Genomic DNA, 22,856 nt, shown 5'->3' on the forward strand with positions numbered 1-22,856 from the left:
AGAATCCTATAAGGACAAGAAGATAAGGAGAATATTTTGAAAGTGCTTATTGATTTGAAATTACAAAGTCATCTTAAAAACTGCTTTGCTTCAGTGTTATTGTCATTGGCAGTACAGCTCAGTTTGTCAAATTGCTGCTGCAGAGGTTGCCAAAAATATGTCTTCTTTCTGGCATGGTTCTTCTTTCCTCATCCACTCCATTTTGCAATGCTTCACTTGCATTTCAAGTTTTATCTTCAAACTATTTGCAAAAACATTTTAAAAAAGGGAAAAAAGTCAGATAAATCAGGAGGTGTTTTTTGTACATAACACACTGATCTACCTTTTATCCACTGATGTTGTTGCTACTCTATTCTAATGCTGCAGACTTTTTCTTTTGTCCTCTGAGATCTCTAATTAGCATATTCTAGGTGAAGCCCAGCACTGTGATTGCTATAGCATGAAGTGTTCTGAGGTTGATGGATGGCTGGCTTTAATGATCTTGATTCTTGCCCATGGGAAAAGCCAGAAATGATGCAGGTATAATTTAGATAACTCTGGGATGAAGTACCTTAATTGAAAACCTTATCCTCCACTGCCTTTGGCATGGATCTCTCTACCACATTAATAATTTTTCTTGCCTTCAAGGCCTGGGTTAGAGGGTTCTTATAACTTCTTAGAAGAAAGTCCCATTCTGGAGTTGATGTGGTATGGTCCTTTAAAACTGCTTTTTCTTGGCTCATGGGCTGGAAGCATTGCTCTGCATTACCCTCTTTAAAGTGCTGCAAAAATCTAGAATGAGAAAATATTAAAATAGGTAAAATAAAAAAATAAATCTTGGGAGACCACAGGAAATACTCTCCATGGCATGTGATGCAGTGCTACTCAGCTGTAAAATTAGGATAGGATAGGATAGGATAGGATAGGATAGGATAAACCAGGTTGGAAGAGACCTTTGAGATCATCGAGTCCAACCTATCATCCAACGCTATCTGATCAACTACACCATGGCACCAAGCACCCCATCCAGGCTCTTCTTAAACACCTCCAGTGATGGTGATTCCACCACCTCCCTGGGCAGCCCATTCCAATGGCCAATCTCTCTTTCTGTGAAGAACTTCTTCCTAACATCTAGCCTAAACCTCCCCTGGCACAGCTTGAGACTGTGTCCTCTTGTTCTGGTGCTGGTTGCCTGGGAGAAGAGACCAGCCCCCACCCGTCTACAACCTCCTTTCATGTAGTTGTAGACAGCAATAAGGTCTCCCCTGAGCTTCCTCTTCTTCAGGCTAAGCAATCCCAGCTCCCTCAGCCTCTCCTCATGCAGTCATATATCTATTGCCAAGTTTGGGGTCATGGATTTTGATAAAGTGATAACAAACCTTGAAAAGCTAGTTTTTATGTTTAATAGCAATATACATCTTATAAATGTTTGACAGTTAGAAACAAATTACTCCAGTAGTTTTAAGCATGCTTTGGTAAGGGAGATATTTTGCTTTTTATTATTCTCAGTATGGGTTAGCTTAATTTGTAAGTTTTCATAGACCAGTTTTTGTAATTCAGTACTTTTATTGCAAATCAGAGTTGAAATCTCTACAGCCATTTTCTTCTGTAGCCAAAAAAGAGCACACTGAGGTTTAATGTTGTATGAAATATTATACACTAGGACTCTTCATCTCAGTTTGGACTGTAGATTCATGAAAATAAAAGGAACCATTCATAAGGCTATCTGTCAGAACTGTAAAATAAAATTCAGTTATGGTCCATGTTTCTTTTTAGATCTCATAAATGGAGCCCAAGAACAGTGTGAATTGCCTCCTATGGATGGTTTTCCTCACTGTGAAGGGAAAATAAAGGTGAGTGATCAGCTTATAATCTTATGTGCACTCTGTTGAAATCTGAACCTATGTTGCCAGAGATCACTATTCAGACAGTGGTGTGAAACAAGAATGAGTGGGTCAAAAAGGAGGGTATTTAGGAGTGTGTGTCGCTACAACATCGCTCATTTCACACCTATAATAATAGAGCTGAAGAGAAATAAAATGTCATCCTATTAAACCAGGAATAAGTGTCATATATTAAAATACTGTATTATTTAATAAAATCCTTTATTGTTTTAATATCATCTTATTGCTCAGTTTTCTTCTTCTTTTTGATAAGCTCTGTTCTCTGCCCCTTTAAGAATTGTTCTGCATTTCCATACTCCACAAACAGGACCCTTTGTGTATCTCATTCCAGCCCTTTCTCTGTTTCAGCAAGACATTTGTTTACCCTTCTTTGCCAGTAACTGTTGGTTCCTTCCCCAGTTCTGTTAAAAACATTCTGCCTGTTCTGCTCACAAGCAAGGCAGTGCACTAAGTGTGCAACCAGAACTTTGGGGTATGAAGTTGATTCTACAGAAATCCTATGTTTTACTTATAATGTAGTTGGGAAGTCCAAATACCAAAAGCTATCAAACTTTGGTTGGGGGAAAAACCCCAAAACAACAAAAATAAAACCCAATAATTTTGCAGAGAGGGAACATTTTGTAGCCAAATGGGGGGTTGGTCTCTTCTTCCATGCAAACAGCAGCAGAACAAGAGCACACAGTATCGAGCTGCGACAGGGGACTAAATGGCTGGATGTTAGGAAGAAGCTCTTCACAGAAAGAGTGATTGGCCATTGGAATGGACTGCCCAGGGAGGTGGTGGAGTCACTGTCCCTGGAGGTGTTCAAAAAAGGATTGGAAGTGGCACTTGAAGCCATTGTTTAGTTAATCATGAGGTGTTGGGTGATAGGTTGGATTTGATGATCTCTGAGGTCTTTTCCAACCTTACTGATGCTATGATGATGATTTTGGGCTGTTTGTTTGTGTTTATTTTTTTTCCCAAGATAACATTTCACATGTTTTATTAGTGGAAGCCAAAAGTAAAATTGTGGGACACTTAAATGCCTGCATCAATTACTACAATTTATTTGTAGATTGGTATTTATAAATACCAAGTATATGTGAAATTTCATGGCCTTTTTTCCCTAAAATTACAAGACAATAATATTTTTTTTTAAAGACCTAATTTTTAAATCTTATGTCTGTGTTTTGATTCTTTTTGAGAAACTGGCTACACAAGGACTAAAACATTATTTGGACATTAAAATATGGATTTAAATTCATTGCTTGCTTCTGCAGAAATGGCAAATGCTTGGCAAAATAGGGAAGATTTCAGTCTTGGACACTGAAATGATTTGTTAAATTCCCAAGCAAGTGTAACATAGGGAAGGTGGGAAGGGATAGGCAATGTAGTCAACTCCAGCCACACCCATGTCTGGATCCTGATTGTATTTTCCTTTTGATATTTGTCTCTGCTTGCCTAGCTGCCAGGTTGTATAAACACATATGCTATGTAGTTTCTTCCAAAGGTAGCTGAATGCAGAGATAAAATGTGCTGCAGAATATTCACAGCGTTCCTTTTATGTTATTTGTGATTTTTTTTTTTATCTTGCAAGGTGTAGCCACTTACAGCTTTCCCTTGTTATTCCCAAGTTCAGTGTGAAATGGTATAGAGTCATTACATGGTACTGAAACCTAACAGACTGTGCTTTTGTTCTGTTACAGTGGATGAAAGATATGTGGCGATCGGATCCCTGTTATGCGAGTTACGGTGTGGATGGGTCCACATGCTCCTTTTTTATTTACCTCAGTGAGGTCAGTAACCTTATAATCTTTAGAAGGGAAACCTTGTGGTGTGTCAGTGTTTTTGATATCTGTTCCCAAACTTTTCTCAAAACAAATCATAACTTTGTTCAGAGAAATTCTCAGAAGTGGAAAAAGCTATTAAAAGAGAATTTTTATGAGGTGTTGCTAATATTCACAAATCCTCCAGGGGTTTCTAACCTGGAGAATTCTAATGTTTATAACTGAAGTGATGTAAGCAGCAGCTCTCCAGGGAGTCCACACTAGGTGTCCTGTTAATGTACAAAACCCAGCTGTAAACCGTTGCCTCTGAACAATTTCCCTGTTGCTCTCTATGTAGCTCCTGAGGTAGTAATAGGGAGGCATTTGGAAATTGGAACTAAATGGTACATTTGCCTAAGCAGCAGACCCACCTATTGGAGTCTGTTTGTGAATTGTGGAGTCAGTAAAAAAAAACAACAACAAAAAAAAAAAAAAAAAAAAAAAAAAAAAAAAAAAAAAAAAACCAACCCAACAAACAAACAAAAAAACACCCCCATGTATATATTTACTAAAGCTTTTGGGTACCTATTGGAGCCCAAGGCCCAGTTTTGACACAGCTGTGTAACTGCTTACCTTGGGTTTTCTGTACAGACTTCCTGTTTCCTGAGTTACACTTGTTTTCCAAGAACGAATTTTGTCAGTCAGTTATTATGAGCTCTGCCTATTGGCTCATTGTGTGTGTGCCAGAAAGTCATGTCTGTTGGATCACTTGATCTCTTTCTTATTAGTAAAATTTTAATATGTGGCAACTGATCTTGGAAGTAATATTATTGTCTGTTGGTTTATTGCTTGTAAAGAGCTGCAAGAGCCAATTTGGATGCAGAATTGCAAACTACTAGTAATTGTGTAGTTTCTGGAGGATTGTGGGTTGTGGGACTTGGTTTTTAAATTACGTGTCTGAGTCAGTTGTAATGCAAAGTATATAAATAACTTGGTTGTAGTGATGGCAGTCTCTGATTAATTTACTCAGCTGACTGTCATTGAACTTTTGGGAGCATTGATTGAAGCAGCAGTGATAGCTAAATGCATATCTAAAACATGTATCTGAAGAAGTAAAATAAGGTGGGTCGAATCGCAGACTTGAGTCATTCCATTGCTGCTCCCAAGTGTTGATTTATTTATGGGCTGGAAAGCTGGGAAAGTAAAAGATACAGGATGACCATATTATTTATCCCATTATTTTTCATAGAAGCTAGAGAGATGATTTCATAATCATCTGAAGTTGATGTAAGTTTCTGCTAAAAGGCTATGCTTTAGCACCAGCAGAGTTGTTTGCACATTAGTATTCTGTCAACCAGCAGGTGCTTCATATGTTTAATACAGATGTATCTTAAAAACCAAGATACATGTCAACTGAATGTGAGAATCTAATATTCTCAATAGCACTTACTATTTTGTATTTCTGTTAAATCTCACAGTATTTCCTGTGAGAGACTTCTCTGATCATCAGTTCTGAAAACTCAGCTGATGCTGTTAGTTTTTTCCTAACTGATCTTTCAGCTTATCCTCATGGAAAACTGCAAGCAGGTTTAGAGATGCCAAATGGTTTTTTTTTAGAAGGGTCTAGGGATTTGAATTTCTTCTTTCAGCAGCAATATTGAATTTGGACAACTTCTCTTCTCCTGATGGAACAACAGTAGAATTACTCTATGTGTTTATATGGTAACTTCAGACAAAGGTCTTGAACTTTTTATTCTTTTTACAGTGTTTTCCCATGACAGAATGTAAAACTAATATTGGGTGAGCATATTATTAACCTTGTCTTCAAATTTGGCATTCTTCATCCTGTGATTAATGTCTAGCAGCAGAGGTTGAAAGCCTAAATGTTTGCAAATGCAAGCATGAAATGAAATTCTAATAACACTACAATGATGTGGATTTATGAGGTGTGTTGGCTGCTAAGGATAACTTGGAAATGCTGTTGCAAGAGTAATTTGTCAAAGTGGACAGTGATGAAGAGTTGACAGTTTATAGTATGGTTGCTCAGCTGCATGATAAATGTGTCTACAGAGCTCTCAAGTCAAAACTGCTGATTTAAAATATTAAAATGCATTAGGGTACTGGAAGGATATTACTGTTAAGATTTTTCTTTTTTACATTAAGGTGAGAAGGAGAAAAATGATCATGTACACATGCTCTGGAGAAGACAATATATGCATCAAACTGTGCACAACTTTAGTTTGAAAAGACACAATATTCATTAAATTGTGCATGTCTCCTTTTGTCCTTAAAATCGCCTCTAAAATCTGCTGTGACAAATGTCTCTGCTCTTCCATGCACTTCTGGGATCTTTTTTTTTTTTACCTCTGAAGCAGTTCAGTTATGATATTATGCTACACCTCTTTGTAATACAGTTTTAAACACATAAGCCAAGGGGCCTGAAGTCCTACATTTTGGTGTGTCAGATGAGTCAGAACCACAAAGACACACGTTTTACGTGAAGCTTTAGAAACAAAGCAAGGAATAAAACCTAGTCTTCCATTGTCTGTCATGTTCCCTTGTTATATTTGCATCCTATGCATTTGCAAAATAGAAACAAATCTGTTAAAATCCAGGCTGCCCCAAGTCTCCTCTTCTGAAGAGCTGTTACAAGTGCAGGCATTAGCAGTTCTACCTCCCCTGGTTTGTTTTGAATGACACTCCTTCAGGAATGAAAAAACAGCTAGCTCAACAGATCTTCTTCACTGTGGCAGCAGAAGGAAGGCAAAAAGCAATCCAGCACATTCAGGCTTATGATTTTTTTTATTTAAAGCTGTCCCCTGTACAGACTTGCAGATAATACTGCAAGAATTTCTGCCCTTCTGTCTTGCTGTTTTGCTGCAGGCACTGGATCACTCCTGGTGGGTGATACACAGCCGTGCAGTCCTCAACACTAATTGTGTTGAAGCCTTTGAGGCTGGAGGAGACATAAATGCCCTGAATAGCAAAACCAGACTCAGACTCTCTAAGAAGTAAGTCTTTAAGAATTAGACAGGGATTAGAAGTAGCAAAAATTGAAAAGCAAGTTAAGCTAAATCTGTATAGCTGGGACTGGTTTCCTTTTAACCATGCAACAGACTTTGCTGCTGAGAAGAGTTACTTCCTTTTAAACTTAGCATTTAGTTATGAAAAAGCCTAACACAGTAATGTCACTGGCACAGTTATCTTTTTCACGGATGGTATTGCCTCTGGGGAGAAATGTGGAAGGAATAATTTCTAGACAGTACAAAAAAATATTTCACTGCAAAATGTCAGCTTGTAGCTGAAGAGTAAAGCTTTTTAAAATATCTTCTAGGAAATGAATTTTTCACACAGTTCCCCTGTTTAAGGGACAAAAATAGTGGAAAAATAGTGCTCCTCTTCTTTCTCTGAGAAGCCTGCTTACCACACCAGACTGGGACTGCTGATGCGCCTACTCCTCAGCCAGTAGCTGTTACCACCACCCTGGGGTCATTATGCTAACACTGACCTGCTGGAGCTGGGCATTAGGATCCCAGGCATTGGGTCTGCAGCTCTTCTTTCAGGTACAAGAACAATTTTTGGTACCTGTCTTGGAAGTGGATCCAGCGCGCCTCAAAAGACAAAAACTGTTTCAGAGACCTATCATTGAGACTACTGCAGGTTTTACACATGTGCTAGTTTATGAGTAGAGAAAATTTTTGTTTTCAGTCTTCCAGCCTTGATGGAAACATAATGAATGTTTTGCAGGAGTGCTTTTCTTTGTACTGTTACTTTTGCTTTGAGGGGATAGAGCAGAAAATCACAAACCAAAGGTGATTTTGAATGTGGGTTTGTATACGGAACTCAAGCTCTATTCTGAAGAACATTTTAGTGAAAACACCTGTGAATCATAAGTAGATAAGTTCCTCAAATCCTTGTGGTTTTGCTAGTTCACTGAAGTTGCTGACATTTGTGTGGAAGACCCCTTTCCACAACTTCTGCTGCTTGTGTAAGCTCATTTCTGACATTGAGATGAATTAATGGTTTGCATTTCTTCAGTGTAATGTAACATCAAACCAGCATCTTTGAATTCTACGCCATTACTCAGAAAATTGATAAAAATAGTATTATTTTCTGAAATATAAAGCAGCCACAACTTGAACTGTGAACATGTGGCCCTAAGAAATTGAAATGCTAATGGTAGTTAGCATTGTGTCCATATTTTCCATTACTATACTGGCCTGGATTTGGGCAATTTGGGCTTACTTATCTTTTCTACTTCTGTCACTTTAAATTGGGTTTAGTCTTTTTTTGTCTTATTGGAAAAGGCTTAGGTGCATATGAATCAAATATAATGCATGCTACTGAGGTTAGTTAAGAGACCATTTGAGGATTGATAGTTATGGATAAAATTTCATGTTGCAGCATCAGTGGGACCTGACACCCAATGTTTGACATTGCCTTTGGAAATAACCAAATCCAAAGTTAATTTTACACTCCCCCAGGCAGGCAGTCACCTTGCACACTGCACATTTTGTAGCACCTTCAAAATGACTACCTGTAACTGAGGAGATGCTAAACAAAATATATGCATTACAGCTTCTAGAGGAGTTGGGAAAGTCACCTTCCCAATGGGAACAGTTCTTTCACATCAAATCCTCAAAGAGATCCTCAAAGTGAACATTCTGTGTTCTCTGCCTGCCTTCATAATGCCTGATAAATATAAAGATGCATCTTCTTTCAACAGGTATGACAGCACTGGCTTTTTTATTTCCCACTCTGGGACTGACATAATTAACAACAGCACTTCGCCATGGATAGAAGTGCACTAAGCAAAAATGCCCTTCTCCTGATGGGCAAAGTAAGTTGCTTTAGTTTCCCTGCAGATGAGCTGCACCTGCTGTTTGGAAGATTACCTCAGGTGTTCAGAGAGGGCACCCTTCAGCTTCTGCTTTATTAAACTCCCACTATGATTCTTTAAAAGCATGAAGTACTTCAGGAAATTTTGGATGTGGAATGCTGCTGTTAGAGCGTACTTTCATTCAGTTTGGAATATGCTCAAACTACCCAAGTGCTACAGATCTTTGCCAGGTTCTTATGACTGTGCTTGAAGTGCATGCTCTGTAATATAGAGTGCTGCAATCTTGACTTCATTTGATTTTTCATGGTGTATCTGAGGAAGAGTTACTGGAACAGGTATCTGTAAAGCTTCTGTAAAATATACTCTGAATTTCTTAGGTTTGTTTGGGTTGTTTTGTGTTAGCTCACCAGTAAGCTATATAAAGTCACTCTGAAAGCAGATTGTCTATAAAGCTACTAGAGAAACTCTTGAGTTCAGTTTCATCAGAATCTAGGCATTAACACCCCAAAGCAGTTCAGTGCACTGACTTTTTACTAATATATGGAATCATGCAGCACTGAATATTTTAACTTTTAAACTACCATTCAACTTAAACTTATGGAGCTGGTTCTGTGTAATCCAGACTCTGCTGTGTCTACTGTGATTCAAAAACAACTGGGGAACAGTAGACTTCTCAGGTGGATCTAGTTTCTTAAGCATCATCAAAGACTGCCTAATGCATTTGACTGGCATTGAATTTGACACTAAGTACAAGAGGACAAAGATAAACATAATGTGTTCTCAGTAATAGCTTAGTGTTTATAATACTAAAAAAATCATTAGTCTTTGAATCTGCAGTCAATCCGAGCAATTTAGACATTCCTTACCTTTCTTTGTCCCACACCTATAGCTGGAAGTTTGTACTCACTGAAATAAAACCTGACTTGTACTTACCTTACTTCAATAAGTCTGAGAAAAATGAATTAAATTTTCCCTGGTATTTACTGGGAAAAATATAAATTTATGAGCATTCTCCTGTATGTTTCAATATCTATAGCACCTGCCTTTGTTTTCAGAGACGTTCCTGTGGAAGTGGTTAATGGTTAGACTCTCAGAGGAACAGCTGCAAGACTTGTCCAAAAATGATGAGTACAATGATTTGCTGTTGTGGGACATACTTGGGTCATGCAAGACAACCAGGAAAAATATTTAACCAGTTCATTTTCATATTTAGTTATAGGCATCCTTGTGGCGTTCTGTATGAGAAACCCTGAAGCAATAAGCCAAAATGATAGTTCTTGGTTGTTTAAAAAACAAATACACAAAAAATACTACCCACCCACGTTCTAGGTCATCTGAAGTTCTTATGGAACTGTAGGCCCTGCCAACAGCTGCAATTGAAAGTTAGTTCTGGGTTTAAAGGTGAGAAATTGTGTGTTCTGGACAAGGAAATGCTTAAGTGCTCAGTTTAAGTTGAATACTGGTACACTGGCATGAGGGGAAGACCAAGAGAGAACAATGGAAAGAATAGAAGGGGGCTGTCTTGAAGAAGGCCAGCAGTGTGGCAAAAGTGGTATGTGTTGTGCACTACTCAAAGTTAATTTCCTGCTCATCTGATTTAGTGCAGACTATTACTTTTAATCCTGAGTTCTGTTTCTTTACAGGATTTTTCAGCAGGCTTTGTACCGCTGTAGACTTTAATTTTGCATCTTGCAGTGTAAAAACACAGTGAACTGGATTTTTTTTTACTTGAAATACATATAAAAATGCAGTTGCGGTGGCTTTTAGGGAAAGCAGCAGTAAAACGTCGCAGCCTGCTAGATATCTAGTGTAACATCAAATTGGCAGAATTTTTAATTCTGTAACAGAAGCCTGTCAGTGATATGGTTACCTTTTCAAGTGGATCTACAAAGGCTGTCTCTGAAGTCTTTGGTATCTTGTGTAGTTGCATAGGTTGAAACCCCTCTGCCTTTCACCTAAGCTTATCTAGACTGTTGATCAGCTGTTGCGCACTCACTGAACAGGAAAGTAAGAACTGGGGAAAGAGACAAATATCTCTGTGCCCTCTGAGATGCCTGCTGTGGTTGGAAGTATGTTTTTCAGTACTAGATACCTCTAAATACAGATACTGCAACTTGTATGGACTTCCCTGCTGTAGTTTTTCACTTCTGCTTTCTTTGCTCTTTATCTACCTGATAATACCTACTATCATTTTAAAGTGTCTTCTGGTGCATTAATTTTCTGATTTTCCCCTCAGTTTCTCTGAAAAAAATTACTTACTAATTCCAGTTAATTCTTTAATTATCTGCTAAATTAACTCATGTTCTGAACAACAGAATTTGCATTAGCATTTTGGCTGGTTTTGTGTGGTGGTGAGAGAAGGCTCAGTTCTCCCTCCCCCACGAAAGAAAGAAACCACAGCTAACTCAGAGAAGCAAAATGAATTAAAGCTATATTTACAAGCAGGATGAAATGCAAATAGATATATACACAATATACAGAAATATACAGCAAAGAAAGTAATACAGAACAAAACTCCCTCCTCCGGACAGAGGAAGGTTCCCCCCCTGTACCCCCTCCTTCCCCCTACCTCCCTTTTTTCCCAAAAAGGGTTAGAGAGAGAGAAAAGGCAGTTATTAAGGAAGAGAATTCTTGTTAGGCTTCAAAGCCGCATGCAGGGATTAGTTTTGCTTATCTGTTACTCAAGGTGAACTCCAGCTAGTTGCTCAGAGAGAGAGAGAAGCAGACAGGCAGAACAGACTGGAACTGAGAAAGATTCCAACTGAACTAAAGCTTAAAGTTGCATTCTACCAATCTACCAATGAAATTTGTTTAGAATATCATGTTTTCATTTTAATACCAAAACATTCAGCCCAAGTGTACCAGCAAACTGTCTCTTAAAGGCACAGCCTAAAACAGTCACATTTTGCTATCTCTCTACAACTACCTGAAGGGAGGTTGTAGACAGACGGATGTTGGTCTCTTCTCCCAGGCAGCCAGTACCAGAACAAGAGGACACAGTCTCAGGCTGCACCAGGGGAGGTTCAGGCTAGATGTTAGGAAAAAGTTCTATACAGAAAGAGTGATTGCCCATTGGAATGGGCTGCCTGGGGAGGTGGTGGAGTCGCCATCACTGGAGGTTTTCAGGAGGAGATTTGATGGGGTGCTTGGTGCCGTGGGTTAGTTGTTTGGGTGGTGTTTGATTGGTTGATGGGTTGGATGCGGTGATCTTGAAGGTCTCTTCCAACCTGGTCTATTCTATTCTATTCTATTCTATTCTATTCTATTCTATTCTATTCTATTCTATTCATAATGTTTCCTACTTATGGGCATTTATGCTTTGATCTTTTTTGCCCAGCATCTGGAATTCACTGCTGAAGTGTGTCTGATTTGTCAGTCAGTATTTGCCTCTCCACCCCCACTTTCCCTTGTGTCAATACATTACATTAATAAGGTTTTTCCTTCTTTCCCTTTCCCATGGTACATTAGACTCATCTGCTTGATCTTTGCTTTTTTGGTGTTTATTATCCCCCCATCTAACAGCTCTTTTTGTGAGCCGTTGATTCCTAAGAATTAGCAGAATTCTTCCCTTTTCCTGTAAGGGAACACCTAGGCATTTTTCCCAGTGCATTTATCTGTCCTAAAAATAACAAAACAACTGGCATACTTTGAAGAGTATGTGTTTAAAAACTGGTGCTGTAAGTTGATCTTTCTAATGAAAAGAGGAATTGACAGAATATCAATAAGGAAAAAAAAGTGCTAGACTGTCTGCGTACACTGATATTACTTTGAGGCTATTCCTTAAGTGTTTGTGGTTGGAATTATTGTAGTTTAATTTAGACTAGAAGGAATATTTCTGAAAGCACAAAAGATCTGTATTTGTTTTTCAGTCAGTGAGGCATGCAGCTCACTGTCCTTGGCAGCTCTGAAAAATCTTCAATTCCTTTAGGATGCCTGATGGTGCAATGTGAAATACATGAAGCCAGAAAAGGGTCAGGTACAGCAGTCCTTGAAATGTCATTAATTTAGATCAGTTACAATACCAAGACTAATAAAGAAATATTTGTACTATTAAAAACAAACAAAAAAAAAGAGGGACATTGGGACTGTGCATGGTTTGTAATATGGAGCTTGCAATTCTTTTCTACCAGTGACTCCACAACTTAGATTAGCAAAAGTTAGGATTGTTGATTGCTGCAATTTTGAGTATGCTTCTAGAGTTGGAGACCACTGAATAATCAGATGTTTTCAAATGAGGTTGATCAAGTCACTACTTTCAGATGTTGTATTAAATGTGGAGTAGATTAAATTGTAGCATTCAAATTAATGCATTTCAATAGTTTGTCTGAGGAACCTAAGCTTGATACATTTCTCTTTAATGAGGTTATGATGTCTCTTAATTTATTTTCATTTGATTGGTTTTCTAAGCAATCATTTGGCATGATCTTAAGCTTTTAATCTCTAATACTTCAGGCTTGCTGCAGCATGATTAAGCTAAAATTGTGTTTTGTTGAGTCTGTGACTGGACAAACCCTAAGAGCTACTCTTGACTTTTAATTCTCTGGGAATTATGAACTTAGTCAGTAGTGATGGAGGATATCTTAGCTGGCCTTTGCATTTCTCCCTTTTCACAGTACATTTATCTTTATTTTCACGGCTTTGCCTGCAACAGTGAGATTCCTCCTTCCCTAAAGCAAATGTCTAATTTCTTAAGGCATGTGAATAATAAAGGTTCTACAGGAAAAGCAAGATCCCTAGGGAGAACCCAGGGGCTCTCAGTGACTTGCATCCATTTTACGTTTCCTTCCCTAACTACTAACTGTTGCCCTTTCTTTTCTCTATCAGGCAAAGTATCTACTTCAGCTTTTCTTGCAAAAGCAGTTTAACCTTGCAGTGAGTTACTAATCAGCTGATGCCTTATTTAAAACTTAGAAAGATGTAATATAAAGGAAGTGAGAGACGCTGGAAGATCAGCTGCAAGGAGAACAGACTGATGTATTTTCATGTGCTTGGTTTACAGGTTGAAAATTGGTGTCCTCGTTTACCTTGGAGAGCAAAAAATCCTAATGAAGAAACTGATCAGAAAACAGTGGTAAGAGCAACATTAGAACCTGAGAAATAATTCAGTAATTGTGATTCATGCAAAAGATCCTGGAATCCTGTGCCACATAAATACTAATATGACTAGTATTGACAGTTTTTATTCCTCAGCTCCTCAAAAATGAATAGAAGTGTCCTTGACTGTAGTCAAGGTGCTGCAGCCTTGGTGGTAGATTTCCATTAAAAAGCATTTTTGTGTTTAAATGCATGAAATATGGTGCACAGATACTGAGAAAAATTACAGTTCCATAAACTGTTCACCAGTGTTATGTGACCATGTGTGAAACTGTCATTTGTATTTAAACCTATTCCATTACAATAACATTTTAGGTTTGTTGTACATTTTGATTACTCCTAATTTTTTATCCTCTAAAAACTCTACAGCATGCAGAATTGTTTCTAAACTGTTATAGCCTTATTATGTAGCACTTAGGTATTTTAAGAGAATCACTGGGCTATATATGCACATTGCTTGCATAATTTAGATTTAGCCTGTCTCATTTTGTAAAACCAATTGTTCTTGGGTTAGTCTATCTTTAGAATTAATATTTCCTTTTAAAATTTATACTCTAGTACTGTTTCTTCCTTCAGGGTGTAATCAGAAACTTCCTTGTGTTTGTGAAATGCATGATACACAAGAATCTGCAGAGCAGTGTTCTGATTTTGTTATGTTTTAGAGAAAATCCTGTTTTGAAGGACATGAATAAAACCAAATCTTACACTGTAGATACAAGTACATTGTGAAACAGTGCAAACACATTCTAGGGCTACCAAGTAGAAATGCCAAATATAATACAAATATACACAAAATATAGAATAGAATAGAATAGACCAGGTTGGAAGAGATCTTCAAGATCATTGCGTCCAACCCATCAACCAATCCAACCCACCTAAACAACTAACCCATGGCACCAAGCACCCCATCAAGTCTCCTCCTGAACACCTCCAATGATGGTGACTCCACCACCTCCCCAGGCAGCCCATTCCAATGGCCAATCTTTCTCTCTATGAAGAATTTCTTCTTAACATCCAGCCTAAACCTCCCCTGGTGCAGTCTGAGACTGTGTCTTCTTGTTCTGGTACTGACTGCCTGGGAGAAGAGACCAACACCCGCCTGTCTACAACCTCCATTCACGTAGTTGTAGAGAGCAATAAGGTCACCCCTGAGTCTCCTCCTCTCCAGGCTAAGCAACCCCAGCTCCCTCATATAATAGAAATAATAGCAATTTATTTGGCTTACAAGTGTCCTTTCAAAAATATCTTAACTATTTGAACTACAGTCTTTTCTTTAGTGCTAGCGATGAATTTTTGTGTTTTCATTTATTTATTTGTTTTTTAATGATGAATGTAAATCAGAGTGCACATTTAAGAAATTTTGCTAAATTCTGGGAATTACAGTATTTGAAGAACAACATTTCATTGCTGGGTGGGTTTTTCTTAATCCTTTCATTGAAGGCTGAGATTCGTATCAACTTTGATAATCTCTACAAAATGATGTCAAGACATGAGGAGTTCAGGTGGATGATGTTACGCATCAGACGAATGGCTGATACCTGGATTGAAGCAATTAAGTCACTTGCAGAAAAACAAAATTTGGAGAAGAGAAAACGAAAAAAGGTAAATGACAATGTTTTGTATTCCTGCCACTTGCAATCACACAGGCTATTTTAATCTTCGTGTTCCCAAAGTAACTTCAGAGTGCAAATATCAAATGTATGATGTTTGATGTAGTCAAGGAAAACAAAATTGTACATCTTCTTGTCCAAAATGGAGAATAAATGGCATATTTCTGTTTTGGATTTGAGCAGAATTAAAGTTGACCATAATTTTGGATTGAATCAATTCAGAACCCTTGTAATGAGTTCAGTTATAACCTGTAAGATTTTTTTAAGTAAAAAGTTCTATTCCTTTTTCTTTTTTTTTTTTTAATTACCTCAACTAGTTGGAAGTTGTAAACAAAACCAAGAAATTTACCTTCCTGCTTTGTTGTTCTTACTGGAGCCAGTCCTGAGTGACAGCAGGCCATACACAGTCATGTTTCTACACTCTTAGCCCGGCTGGCTGCAGATCAGCTCCGTGCTTGAGATTCTGCCCTCGCATGAGGTCTAGAGTCCATGTTACGTATTTAGTATTTGTCACGCATTACATTGCTGAAGTCTGCTCACCTTCTGTCAAGGAGCAACCCCTCTCTTTCAAGCAGTTCTCCAGTCTGTCTTATTAAAGAAATACTGATCATGAGAATATATGAACTCAGGAATAAACAGGAGCAGTACTGTCCCCTGCATAGACAGTTTTGATGTGATGCTCCAGTGTTTATTCTTTGCTTTTTGAAGTCCACAGAAATTGTTTTGTAAAGCATATGATGATGTCATTTTAATGTATCCCATTTGGTTCTGTGATCTGCAAGAGATAAGAGCAAAATGCCTTTTTTTTTTTTCTTTCTTTTTTTTTTAAATATTGCTTCTTTGTAATGAGCAAGGGGAAATATTTTTCCTGTTTGGGAGTTTTTGTGCTTGGCACTCTATGTCCCCACACTCAAATAACAGTCCAGATATGTAGCAAAGTGTTTGGACCTCAACGTGTGTATTTTGTTAGAAAAGCAAGCACAGCTTTCAAGGAACAGCAGAGAAAACTCCTCCATGGCCATGGAGAGGAGAGGTTTGGAAAGCATCTTGTTACTCTTACACAGCCTTTCAAGTAATCTCTTGCTCTCAACAGCAAACCCTTCCTTAACTATACTGTCTTTCAAAAGCAAGTATATCCTACTAGAGAATATAAGTGGTTATTCAGTGTAAGTTAATGTAAGCCGCAATTTCAGTGCAGAATTTCAGACTGCTTTGTATAGCATCAGTTCTGGGGTTTGTTTAATTACTCATCTGGTCACAGATAATAGTGCAAAATAATGCAGTAAGGTTTTTACAGTTACTGTCCTAGAGCTCCATTGCAAAATTTAAATTCTTGAGGTGAGAGTGTTGAATTTCTCTTTTTCGGTTGATTTTCTTTTTGGGCACTGTTGGAATCTAATGAAAACAAAAAGTGCTGTGAGATTTAACAGTAGCACGTTTAATGTTGATAATGTTAACATATGACTTCCCTTTCCAGATTCTTGTTCATCTGGGGCTTTTGACAAAAGAATCTGGATTCAAGATTGCAGAAAATGCGTTTAGTGGTGGCCCACTTGGTGAATTAGTCCAGTGGAGTGATTTAATTACATCTCTCTACTTACTGGGCCATGACATCCGGATTTCAGCTTCATTGGCAGAGCTCAAGGAGTAAGGAGATTACTTTCACTTTTGAAACTGGAATACAAAAAAAAATGAATTGTAAATTCTTGAAGCTTCTATTAACAGTATATAATTTCTTGAAGCGTAAAATGAAAGTGATAATTCACTAAACAGACGATAAGATTATTTTCATGAGCTAAGTATATCTGCTATGAAAAGGATAATGTGTTTTCATTGTTGCTTCAGGCTCCTGAGACTTTATAAATGAATGTTGTAAAATTCAAACTAAGCAGCTTACTCTAGCATTCCAGGTGCTTTAACCAGCTGCAATAGGAAATGTTACGGACTAGCCTAATTCTGTGTCCTTTTCTTCAGTTTCTGCCATTCTTTGCTCAGTGTTTTACTTTAAAATAAAGATTTTAATCCTTTAAATGCATTAGTTTTGCTGTAGTTAATTGCATACACTAGGCCATCGCTTATTGTTCTCTTGATTTGCATTCTAGTTCAGCATAAGGCATAAAACATCTGTTTAAAGATGAGCATATACAATTTTTCTGTAGTTTTCAGGTTTTGTTTGACTAATAACAGCATCATTTTGTAGAGATGTCTTAAAAGCTGTCAAGAGAAGACAGAAATTATTTCAAATAAATTCAAAGTACACTATTTTTAAACCTTCTAACCATATTATTCTATTGTTTACAGTAGATGAGGTTTTTACTTGTGTAAGCATTTTTTTACTAAATGCTGACCATCTTTAACATTTGCATGTTCTTACATGGTTCCTGATCTGGAAAAGATAAGAGTAAAGCTTTTCTGGAAAGAGAATTTATTGATAAAAATAGTATTACAGCATCTGTTTAAGGTATTTGGAAAATAATATTTTTCCATATTCCTTCTTTCTTTATTTAGGATTATGAAGAAGGTTGTAGGTAACAGATCTGGCTGCCCTACCCAGGGGGATAAAGTTGTAGAACTCATTTACATTGATATTGTGGGACTCACTCAGTTTAAGAAAACCCTTGGACCATCATGGGTACACTACCAGTAAGTATGGCAATTACTTGACCTCTTAACTGCTTTCTTAAAGAGCTTCTGTTGAGTAACACATATCAAAATGCTGAGGTGAGTACATTCATATGAACTTGAATTTATTTTAAAGTGAAAATGTGATTCTTTATTGACTTTCACTCTTGGGAATAAGGGGGCTATTACCTGTATGTTGCATACCAAACAAATTTGGGATTCATGGATTCAAGCATTTTTTTGTACTCTATACAAATTATATTATCTTGAGTCATCATCTTTGCCTTTCTTTCCCTTTCTTCTGTACATCCTATTAATTTTGTTCTGTAAATAAGTATTATTGGATTTTGTTGTGTAATTGGACTACCAAATGCATGTTTTGCTTGTCACTGTTAGTAGCCATACTGGATTGATGATTGTGGAGATTTATCTATTCTAATTATATCACAATGCAATTTTTTCTGTTCCGTCTCTTAAGACACTCAGCAGAGTTGTCTCCAGGGGTAGGTCTAAATTGCAGTCGTCGCTTCTGTAATCTGTAAACATCTTTCCATTAGAAGTGGAAGATGGTGGTCACAAGAAATTACTTTGCACAGCCTTCTTAGTGTCTGCAGATTTAGAACTACATTTCTTTTTGTCAATAACTTTAAATCAGCAAGTTGTGTTGTATGTGGCAGCATGAAATAACTCCAAATCTAAATTACTGACTTTGATTTTTCTGTAACTAATTGAATTAGCTGTGTTTTATGATCTGTAAATTCTAGTAAATCCTACTTGAAGGAAAGTATTGGAAGGTGTTCACTGCAGGCAGAAAAATTGTGTTCTCTCAACCTGAAGATTTTCTAGAGCATTGGATCGTCCCAGCATAATTTTAAATGAGAGTACTGTGATCAACATTGCAGATTAGATTACTCCTAATCTCTTTTTGAAGCAGAGGAGTAAACGGATATTCTGGTTTTTAGGAGCCTGCTAATAAAGATAATCCCATTTTCTCCTGAGCTACGGTTAGTTGTCTGCCTGCCAGATGTAGCTGTCACTAGGCAATCACATACAGTGTTGTAGTCAGGATATAAAAACATACTTAAATGTTTTAAAGTTCCTTCCGGTTTTCTTTCACTTTCCTCTTTAATGTATTGTGTGATGGGGATATGGAAATACACCATTACATTTTAGATTATTAGGTTAACTCTTTAGTTTTTCTTGCTTATTTCATGAATCATTAAATCTTAAGTTGCTAGTCTGGTTTTCATCGATTCCTAATTCGTTGCAATGACTGACTTTATCTGGTTTAGAAAAGTACCATTAAATTTACCTCTAAATAAATACCATAGGTAGTATAGGAGTTTTGGTTAGGCTCTTGAACAAGAAAAAAATAAAATCTTAATGCCTCTGCTCTACGGTATTCACTTTCTAGAGATGGAAGAGCTACTGTCCAGATGAGGCTATGGACCTCACCTACTCCATAGCCTTGCTGTAATGTGGATCAGATGTATTTGTCATTGAGAGATGCCCCAGACATTGTCTTACAGTGTTAAGCTTTTCTTTAAAGTGTTTTCTTCAGCTGCCCATTACTGCTTATTCTGAAATGGTTCTGAGGAATAAATTACTTCCTTCCACTCTCCACCAGTCCCTAGAATTCTTTCAACTGGCTTTTCTTCAAACTAAGTTTAGAGTTTTAAGATCATTGCTTGTCATTCTGGTTTAGTAAGTCTTTTACCAAACTGTTGCATTTGTTGAGAATTTATGTAATTACTTGATACTCAAGTTCCAGGTACAAAACAAGATCCAGAGTCTACCAGAGACTACCAGAACTAATTGGAGCAGAGGAATTAATTCACAGCTTCATCCACATCATCTCCTATTTGAGGGCCCTCTTGCAATAAATTTTGTCATCAAAATGTTTTTAAGTTAAAACTACTAAGTCCAGTATAAAAGTATAATTATTTTGTTAATAATTCCAGTAAAACTAACATTGTCACAAATAAAGCAGCTTTATAGCCCTTAATCTTCACAAACTTTGCTTTCTCACTCGGTTGTATTTCATGTCACTAGGAATAAAGCTTTAACCAGAGAGAAGTGTTTTGCTTTCTGCCATATAGTTTTCCAGCAGATGTGTATGGGTCAGCTGGTTTATGCAGGCTAGACTCGAAATACAAATAAACTAAAACTTTTTTCTTCCCTTGAGATCTGCATAGAGTGGTAAAATAAACAGGCACCTTCAGAACAGTCACTTGATAAGAGTGCCATATATAATCTTTGAGTGAACTTGAGCCCTGAGGAAGTTTTTGTTAATTGCAAATCACGTTTCTAGAACTGCTAGTTCAAAAGAATGACCCTGCTACTCTGAGGGCTGAGTATTTCTAAACGAAAATACTATTTTGTATGTCTGTGTTGGGTAGGACAAATAACTCTTGGAGTACATGCTTTATCTGTGGCATAACTGGTGCTGTAAATAGCATGAATGCAGCAGAACAGATCACTTTATTGAGTGCACCTTATTTTTGAGCAGAAGGATGTCTGGACACATCATATTTTTTATTTTTGAAGTCTGAATATTTAAATGCATTTTATGTGCAGTGAAGCAACATAAAAATTAGTAGCTTAATATAGTTTGAGGAGTGCAGCTCAGTGCCTTTCTTAGCACCTGCATCCTCCATACAGCACATAAGAATCTGGTATTTTTCTCAATTTTTTCTACAGTCTCTCTGGCAGTGACTCATTCCCATATGCCAGAAATCCAACTGGCTTTATTCTTGAACTAAATTAACGTGACAGCTATCGTGAAAAATGAGCAACATCCCTGCTTCTATGCATGTCCTCCAGAATATATCTGGTTTAGGAAGATTATTTTCTGACTAAGTTTTTACATTTTAAATGCAAGTATTGAGTGGCCTGAAAGTTAGTATGTGCAGAAATGAGCTGCTCGTGATCTGAGCTGGCTGGACATCAGCCAAAGCAGGCTTGAGTCCATGTATCTTTGCTGGCACATTGCTGTGCCTGAGCTCAGTGCACCTACAAAGCTCCCAAACCAGAACTGGTTGGGTTCTGACCAGCTTGCTCCCAGGACAGGTTGGATGCAGTGATCTCGAAGGTCTCTTCCAACCTGGTTTATTCTATTTCTGTTTCACTAGGAGTATATCTGCAGCGACTGGCATATAGGTACTCTGTATTTAACAGTTTATGCTGTCATAAGCACTGGTTACTGACAGCGATGGGTGCTGCTGGACAGTGTTGCTTTTTAAATGGAGATGAAGTATATGTAACTAGAGAAAAATTACCATCACAGGTGGGAAAAAGACATAAATAAATTCATAAAAATACTTCCACTAGAACAGGGCAGCAAAGATTGTAGTTTTGTTCAATATTTATGGGAAAAAAATGCTTGCTTTAAAAATGGTAATGAATCCAGGGTTACTTTTGTGTAGTTGGTTTGGTTTTTTTTATAAGACTAAAAATTGTCGCTTCTAGTATGCTAAAACAGAGAAGATTTTATTAAGGGTGTTTCTATAAGCAATTTGCTACCCACCAACCCTCATTTTAATTATTCAGTGAATGGACTAATCAGTCTGACACCAATTGCAAGGCATACTGTTATTCTGGGCAATTTCACTGCTAAAGCTAGGTGACATTTTAAGAAGAAAAGGGAAACAGTGAAAAAGTGAAGTTAAAATCACACTAAATTAAATTTTTCATTTAAAATGTATCCTTGTTTTTATATTAAAAAAAAAAAAAATACCACAAAAACTGCTTTGTCATCTTCCAGATGAATTAGTTTACTTTAGAAATGCCTAAACATTGTGTGCAAAATAAAACTTTTTGATTTAAAATATTTCTGTCGAAGGAGATTTAAAGCACTAAGTGAAGCAAATGAATGATATGGTACTTGGGCAGACAACTGAGGTATTCCTACCTACATTAACATCTTGGTTCAACATAACTGGTGTTAATGACATTCATTTCTAAATTTTAAATCTTTACCAGTTCCTTTTTGCTCCATTTCAGAGCTTAGATTCACCACTTGAATGTTTGATCTCTCGCACCATTTCTGCACACACTTGCACTTCTCCGCTGTGATCTTTTTCTCTTTTCTGACATACTTTATGCTTGAGTCATGTAAATATTTTTTCTTGTTTTCCCTTCTTTCTAATTCAACTTCGTTTCCGTTGCACATTTCCTCTTTTACTTCAGGGACTGTTTATTGGACATAGTTATACATATCCCTATGAACAGTTAGTGCTAGATATCTCACATCAGAGTACAGGAAAAAGAAAGGAAACAAAGCACTTTCAGATGACCACATGCAATGTAGTACTCCTTACATAAATAATTTAACAAACTCCACTAATGTCGTAGTTTTACAGCAGCTTTCCCCTATTTTTCATTCCCTTGTACTTAAGTACCTGGCCAAAAGCTGTATATTTGATATGAATTTTGTTTTAAGGCCTGCCAAGAAATAAGAGGGCTTTTATTACTGAATGATTCATCAGTGCAGAAGTTGTTTTGTTCCTGCTGGAGTATTTTGTATGATGGAGAGATAATTGCCACTGTTGTAAAATATTTTCATTGAGAACAGTTGACATAAAACAGCGCACAGAAACTGATCTGTCAGCTTTGTTGTTTAGTGACTCATAATGTGTTGTATATTTTGACTTACTTTTTGCTTGAAAGATCTCTGTGAAGATTTTAAAAAAAAAAAATGGCTCTGTTTGTGCTTTCACATACAAAGGTGGCATTTCATGTGAGAGTTTAAAAGTTGCCGATGTTATTTTTGTTTCCCAATTTAATGGATACTTTAGAGAGAGAAGCAATGTATGAGAGATACATAAATATACTTTTGAAACTAAATTCTTTCATCTTTTAAAGCTGAAAAAAAATAGTTTCAGCTAAATTATTTCACTTTTGGGCTGCCAAATTCCTTGCCATTTTAAAGCCAAAATCCTGATGTTTTACCGAATACACATGGGCTTGGAGCATGGGAAATGTTGAAGACTGGGAAGTTAGCCATTTTTAATAGTAACTTCTGCAGCTGTCTCCCTTCTCTTCCTGATCATGCAGAAGCCAG

General features: G+C 37.2%; 1 protein-coding gene across 5 annotated transcripts in view; it reads left to right on the forward strand.

Annotated features, from left to right (window-relative positions):
- Positions 1-22,856, forward strand: part of MGAT5 (alpha-1,6-mannosylglycoprotein 6-beta-N-acetylglucosaminyltransferase) — a 132,352-nt gene that overhangs the window by 72,085 nt on the left and 37,411 nt on the right. For all 5 annotated transcript variants that reach the window (XM_054176983.1, XM_054176992.1, XM_054177001.1 and 2 more), the window contains 6 exons: positions 1,756-1,832; positions 3,569-3,658; positions 13,468-13,539; positions 15,003-15,164; positions 16,650-16,819; positions 17,681-17,815. In XM_054176983.1, the coding sequence (XP_054032958.1) occupies positions 1,756-1,832; positions 3,569-3,658; positions 13,468-13,539; positions 15,003-15,164; positions 16,650-16,819; positions 17,681-17,815 (706 nt within the window). The remainder of the gene's footprint in view (positions 1-1,755; positions 1,833-3,568; positions 3,659-13,467; positions 13,540-15,002; positions 15,165-16,649; positions 16,820-17,680; positions 17,816-22,856) is intronic.

The sequence above is a fragment of the Dryobates pubescens genome, chromosome 2, assembly GCF_014839835.1.
Source record: "Dryobates pubescens isolate bDryPub1 chromosome 2, bDryPub1.pri, whole genome shotgun sequence".
Taxonomy (NCBI): domain Eukaryota; kingdom Metazoa; phylum Chordata; class Aves; order Piciformes; family Picidae; genus Dryobates; species Dryobates pubescens.